At 35.2% G+C, this 7,316-nt stretch overlaps 1 protein-coding gene across 1 annotated transcript in view; it reads left to right on the top strand.

The window, feature by feature from the left end:
• Window positions 1-5,241, top strand: part of LOC110441076 — a gene marked incomplete at its 3' end in the record, with an annotated part of 9,526 nt that extends 4,285 nt beyond the window's left edge. The window contains exons 3-4 of the mRNA XM_021484175.1: window positions 3,545-3,722; window positions 5,095-5,241. Coding sequence (XP_021339850.1) covers window positions 3,545-3,722; window positions 5,095-5,241 — 325 coding nt within the window. The remainder of the gene's footprint in view (window positions 1-3,544; window positions 3,723-5,094) is intronic.
• Between the last annotated feature and the right edge of the window lie 2,075 nt (window positions 5,242-7,316).

The following is a 7,316-nucleotide window of genomic DNA, read 5'->3' as shown; positions in this document are numbered from 1 at the left end:
GTGTAAGTTGTAATTACATACCACAACACTGGGGTGTAAGTTGTAATTACATACCACAACACTGGCATGTAAGTTGTAATTACATACAACACTGGGGTGTAATTTCTTATTACATACCACAACACTGGGGTGTAAGTTATTATTACATACCACAACACTGGGGTATAAGTTGTTATTACATACCACAACACTGGGGTGTAAGTTGTAATAACATACCACAACACTGGGGTGTAAGTTGTAATTACATACCACAACACTGGGGTGTAAGTTGTATTTAGATACCACATCTTAAGGGTATTAGTTGTTGTTTAACATGAAAAAAGAAAATTTAAGATAATGTGTAGTTCCCTAAGATAGACTGAATAAAATCAGCTCAATCAGGAAAAATATTGCCGAAGTGAACACCTCTGCTGACATTGACATCTCTGTCATGACTGCTGACATTGCATTTGATGGGGAACCATTGGCAAAGCTCTCACCAACAACCCAGGACGAGTTTCGCAACATTATCATGACCTCTTAATCGAAGTCCTGTGAGCTTGACCCACTGCCTACAGACCTATTAAAGCAATGTTTTGAAACACTGCTTCCTTTGATTACCTCAATCATGAACAAATCATTGGCTGAGTCAAAGGTTCCATTATGTTTCAAGAAGGCACATGTCAGACCATTGTTTAAGAAGCCTGGAACGGACAAGGAGGAGTTGAAATACTACCGCCCAGTTTCAAATCTGCCTTTTCTGTCTAAGATCTTGGAAAAGGTTGTGTCCTGGCGTTTAGAGGTTCTCCATGCAAACAGTCTCCATGACAACATGCAATTGGCCTACCACATGGGACACTCTACTGAGACGGCCCTCCTACGTGTACATAATGATATAGCTTCTGCATTGGATAACAAGTGCAAAGTGGTGCTTGTCATGCTGGACTTGTCAGCTGCATTTGACGTCATCGACCATGGCATACTTTATAAACGTCTGGAATACTCTTATGGAGGGGTATACTTTGATAGTTCACTGAACATGGAGAAACAAGTGAACGCTATTGCCAAATCCTGTTCCTACCAGATCAGGAACATCGGCTGTATTCGGCAGTTTTTAACTGCAGATGCATGCAAGATTTTGGTGCATTCACTTGTTCCCTCTAGGTTGGATTATGGTAACGCCCTGATCTGTGGTATATCTGACAAACTAACTAGTTGTCTGCAGAGGGTCTAGAACACTGCACCATGGCTAGTTACTCGTACTCGAAAGAGAGAGCACATCACACCTGTGCTTTATTCGGTGCACTGGTTACCTGTACGATACAGGTCGCAGTACAAAATTCTGGTGTACACATACAAGGCACTGAATGGAACAGCTCCTCAGTACCTACAGGAGCTTATTACCCTGTATCAGCCGTCAAGATCACTGCAGTCGGAGTCAGAATCTTTGTTGTGTGTCCCAAAATCTTGTACTGTGACCTACGGAAACAGACGCTTTGGGAGGGTTTCGGCTATGTTGTGGAATAGCTTACCATCTGATATTAGGAAGTGCATGAGCCAGTCCTCTTCCCATTTACTAGCTGCGTCTAAATCTGCTTGTAGTTTTGACGTGACGTCTTTGTTGTTGATTGATTTTGTATAGTATGCTGTCATCTGCGAAAAGTCTTAGTGTACTGTGTGATATGTATTCGGGGAAGTCATTGATGTATATGAGGAAGAAGACTGGTCCCAAACAGGTTCCTTGGGGCACTCCAGATGTTACTAGGATTTTGTCGGAAGGGTGCGTTGTGATATGAAGTCTGTTATCCATGTTAGTGTGGTTCCTGTGATGCCGTTATGATTTAGCTTGTACTGTAGGTGTCTGTGTGGGACTTTGTCGAAGGCATTGGCAAAGTCCATTATGATAATGTCTGTTTGTTTGTTATTGTTGTGGTTCTGTGCGAGGTTTTGTATGAATGTAATGAGTTGTGTTTCGTAAGATATTGATGTGCAGAAGCCATGTTGTAGGTCATGCAGTATTTTGTTGTCTTCTAAGTGTTTCATGGTTGTACTTGTGATGATGTGTTCTAGGAGTTTGCATGCGATGTATGTGAGTGATATTGGTCTGTAGTTTGTTGGGTTGTATTTGTCTCCTTTTTTGTATATGGGGTTTACGTTGGCGTATTTCCAGTCCTTGGGTAATGTTCCTGTATTGAGTGATGTTTGGAATATTTTTGTTAGTATAGGTGCTGTGATATCCTTGAGTTCTTTTAGTATTCTGCCGTGTATATGGTCTGGGCCTGTTGCTTTGTGTGGGTTAATGTTATTTAGTAGTTTGTCGACTGCTTGGCATGTTATGTGTATATCTGGCATGGGTGGATGAGGTGATATTCCTTTGTCAGGTATTGTTGTGTTTTGTTCTGGTGTGAAGGCGTCTTGGCACTGTTCATTTAGTATGTTTGCCTTTGTTTCTGGGGCTGATGTGAGGTGGCCGTTTTTACGTAGTGCTATGATGTCTGTGTTTTCTTTTTTTGTGGTTTTAATGAAAGATAAGAGTTTTTTCGGGTTGTATTTGTTCCTTGTGTTGGGGTCTTCAGGTTCGCCTATTGGTAGGTCTGTAATCATCTTCTCAATGTATTGTAGGTATGCATTGCGTGTTTGTTTTTGCACTTCAGCTTTTACTGTTTTGTATGTGTGGATAAGTTTGTGATTTGTCCTTGATTTGTGGTGGAGGCGTTTAGACTTGTTTGTGAGGCGGCGAAGTGAGTTGTTCATCCAGGGTAGTCTGGTGTTTGTATGTTAGTGATTTTATTGGAATGTTTTCTTCTGTAGATGTGTGGAGTATTGTTTTGAAACTTACCCAAAGGTCTTCTGTGTTTTGATGTTCTAGGTCCTGAAAGTTGTTATTTAGATTAGTGAGGTCTTTTCTGATGTTGTCCCAGTTTGCTTTGTTATATAGGTTAATGTTCCTAGGTGGTTTGCCTGTTTTTTGTAGTCTGATGTCTGCTTCTGTATATATGATGTCGTGATATGCCTTGCCTATTGGTGGGACTATTTCTTGTTTATTGATGATGGATGTACGATTTGTGAGTAGTAGGTCAAGGATGTGTTCTCCTCTTGTGGGTTTGTCTATGGTTTGGTTGAGGGAGTTGTCGTCGATGATTTCTAGGAGGCGTTGATGTTGTGTCTGGTTTGCCTGGTGTAGTGGTGTTGTTTGACCAATCTATGTGTGGGAGGTTGAAGTCTCCGTTAATAAATGTTATTGTGTTGTTCTGTGTTCCTATTCTGTTCCGGGATATTTCGAGTTCTGTGAGTGAATGTCCTTTATCTGATGGTGGTCTGTACATGTAGTATGCACCTACTATGAAGTTATGTGAGTTTGACATTTTGATGTTGGCCCAAATGTATTCATTATCTGTTTCTAATTCTGGAAGTTGTTGAGAGATGTATTTGTTTGTGATAGCGAGTAGTACGCCATCGTGGCTTTGTCCTTTTGCGTTCGGTGTGCGGTCTTTGTTAATTGTTATTGTATGCTCATTAGATACATGTTGTTATGGTAATTAAAATTTATATATTTTCATTGCAGAATTCAATTTGAAGGTGAATCTGAGGAGTCAAAGAAAGATGAGTATGCCTATGGGCCCTCAACTGTGATTGGCTGTGGGGTAGAGGCTACCAAGGGGAAGTCACTCCAGTTTACAGAGGATGGCAAACTTATTTCTCAACAAAAGCTGCTTGTGTATTTCACCAAAAATGGCAAACGGGTAAACTTTTTTTCTTGATTTGAAGTTAACCTTTTGGAGTCCTACATTCGAGTTGATAATGACACTGTATTATATATTTGTTATATGTAAGATGTATAAATGTTTTTATATGTTGTATGTAAGATGTATAAATGTTTTTATATGTTGTATGTAAAATGTATAAATGTTTTTATATGTAAGATGTAAGATGTATAAATGTTTTTATATGTTATATGTAAGATGTATAAAGGTTTTTATATGTTGTATGTAAGATGTATAAATGTTTTTATTTGTTGTATGTAAGATGTATAAATGTTTTTATATGTTGCATGTAAGATGTATAAATGTTTTTATATGTTATATGTAAGATGTATAAATGTTTCTATATGTTATATGTAAGATGTATAAATGTTTTTATTTGTTGTATGTAAGATGTATAAATGTTTTTATATGTTGCATGTAAGATGTATAAATGTTTTTATATGTTGTATGTCAGATGTATAAATGTTTTTATATGTAAGATGTATAAATGTTTTTATTTGTTGTATGTAAGATGTATAAATGTTTTTATATGTTGTATGTAAAATGTATAAATGTTTTTATATGTAAGATGTAAGATGTATAAATGTTTTTATATGTTGTATGTCAGATGTATAAATGTTTTTATATGTAAGATGTAAGATGTATAAATGTTTTTATATGTTGTATGTAAGATGTATAAATGTTTTTATATGTTGTATGTCAGATGTATAAATGTTTTTATATGTAAGATGTAAGATGTATAAATGTTTTTATATGTTATATGTAAGATGTATGAATGTTTTTATATGTTATATGTAAGATGTATAAATGTTTCTATATGTTATATGTAAGATGTATAAATGTTTTTATATGTTGCATGTAAGATGTATAAATGTTTTTATATGTTGCATGTAAGATGTATAAATGTTTTTATATGTTGCATGTAAGATGTATAAATGTTTTTATATGTTATATGTAAGATGTATAAATGTTTTTATATGTTGTATGACTCAAATGTGAACAGTTGTCTGTTTGTATTGTTTTGTAAAGCAGCGCACACAGGAATTTGCCTGAATTCTTACATATTTTATTCAATTTGTGGTACACATATTTATGAAGGAATAAAGAGAGCTATTAATACAGATACATTGTATTCTGTTTGTTATGGATACTAAGTTTTCAACATGTTCGTGTACCGATATAGGACTGTAATAACATGCACTCTAGTTTTTTGCTAGGTGACCTTCAACATCAATATCTCTATCCTTTGACTTAAAAAATGTTTCGAAGGTCATCATGATATTCTGTATATATATGGTGCCTATGATTCCATGGTGGACAGATACCTATTATTAGATTTGTTTATTTGTAGATTTACGAGAAGGAGTTGACCCTGCGGTGGGACGGCCTATTTCCTAGTGTGTGCATGGTGAAGAATTACTCAGTCAGATTATTGAACTTCTACCCAGAGACCAAGGCTATCAGGCAACAGCTGCAACTTGAAAAAGAGGAGCGTGAGGTTAGATTATAGGTCACTCAATGCTAATACAGCTAATGCTGTCGCGTGGTATCCCTGTCCGTCTATTATCATTTGTCCTCCTTCAACTTTCTACTTTAAACTGTTTCTTCTGCATAACATAGAGGTATATGGTGATGATATTTAGCTAGAAGCATACAGATGAAGATGTATTACTCGATAGATATCTGTTATATTGACAGATGAAGATGTGTTACTCTATAGATATCTGTTATATTGACAGATGAAGATGTGTTACTGAGATATCTGTAATATTGACAGAGAAAGATGTGTTACTCTATAGATATCTGTTATATTGACAAAGAAAGATGTGTTACTCTACAGATATCTGTTATATTGACAGAGAAAGATGTGTTACTCTATAGATATCTGTTATAGTGACAGAGAAAGATGTGTTACTCTATAGATATCTGTTATAGTGACAGAGAAAGATGTGTTACTCTATAGATATCTGTTTTAGTGACAGAGAAAGATGTGTTACTCTATAGATATCTGTTATAGTGACAGAGAAAGATGTGTTACTCTATAGATATCTGTTATAGTGACAGAGAAAGATGTGTTACTCTATAGATATCTGTTATAGTGACAGAGAAAGATGTGTTACTCTATAGATATCTGTTATATTGACAGAGAAAGATGTGTTACTCTATAGATATCTGTTATATTGACAGAGAAAGATGTGTTACTCTATAGATATCTGTTATATTGACAGAGAAAGATGTGTTACTCTATAGATATCTGTTATATTGACAGAGAAAGATGTGTTACTCTATAGATATCTGTTATATTGACAGAGAAAGATGTGTTACTCTATAGATATCTGGTATATTGACAGAGAAAGATGTGTTACTCTATAGATATCTGTAAGTTATATTGACAGAGAAAGATGTATTACTCTACAGATATCTGTTATATTAACAGAGAAAGATGTATTACTCTATAGATATCTGTTATAGTGACAGAGAAAGATGTATTACTCTACAGATATCTGTTATATTGACAGAGAAAGATATGTTACTCTATAGATATCTGTTATATTGACATAGAAAGATGTATTACTCTATAGATAACTGTAAGTTATAGTGACGGAGAAAGATGTGTTACTCTATAGATATCTGTTCCCCCAATCTCTTAAATAGATTATTACTTCACTTTATCTGTAAATTTAACAGATATATTCTCTGGGGTGGCTATGAGTCTAGTCGCTTCTCTGGATGCCTCCAGAGTCTTAAGTGACTTCTCTTGCCTTCTTCGGAGTCTAGCGTTTCCAATTCATAGTCTTTTATAGCTTCTCCATGGATTTTAGGAGTCTAGTCGCTTCTCTGGTACTTTCAGAGTCTAGCTGCTTCTCTTGTTTTCTTTGGAGTCTAGCTCGCGCTCTTTATCAAGCTTCTCTGTGACTTCGCAGAGTCTAGCTTCCGTTAAATCTTTATCAAGCTTCTCTGTGACTTCGTAGAGTCTAGCTTCCATTAAAATATTTTGAGAATAATTTGTTACTATTAGTAGGTTATAGAGTGAGTAGCCCCTGATACGCCAAATGTTTACAGTAGGTTTTAGTGCTTGTTCTTTGCTTGCACATTCATATCTGTGTCTTAACTCAAGTAATAAACAGGTTAACTCTTTCATTGTGTGAAGTTATGTATAAAAGATATCTGTAAGTTATATTGACAGAGAAAGATGTGTTACTCTACAGATATCTGTTATATTGACAGAGAAAGATGTATTACTCTACAGATATCTGTTATATTGACAGATAAAGATGTATTACTCTATAGATAACTGTAAGTTATATTGACATAGAAAGATGTGTTACTCTATAGATATCTGTTATATTGACAGAGAAAGATGTATTACTCTACAGACATCTGTTATATTGACAGATAAAGATGTATTACCCTATAAATATCTGTTATATTGACAGAGAAAGATGTGTTACTCTACAGATATCTGTTATATTGACAGATAAAGATGTATTACTCTATAAATATCTGTTATATTGACAGAGAAAGATATGTTACTCTACAGATATCTGTTATATTGACAGAGAAAGATATGTT

This window comes from Mizuhopecten yessoensis, unplaced genomic scaffold (genome assembly GCF_002113885.1).
Source record: "Mizuhopecten yessoensis strain PY_sf001 unplaced genomic scaffold, ASM211388v2 scaffold715341, whole genome shotgun sequence".
Classification (NCBI taxonomy): domain Eukaryota; kingdom Metazoa; phylum Mollusca; class Bivalvia; order Pectinida; family Pectinidae; genus Mizuhopecten; species Mizuhopecten yessoensis.
Note: the sequence above shows the minus strand (reverse complement) of the source record. Positions and strands in the feature narration are given on the sequence as shown.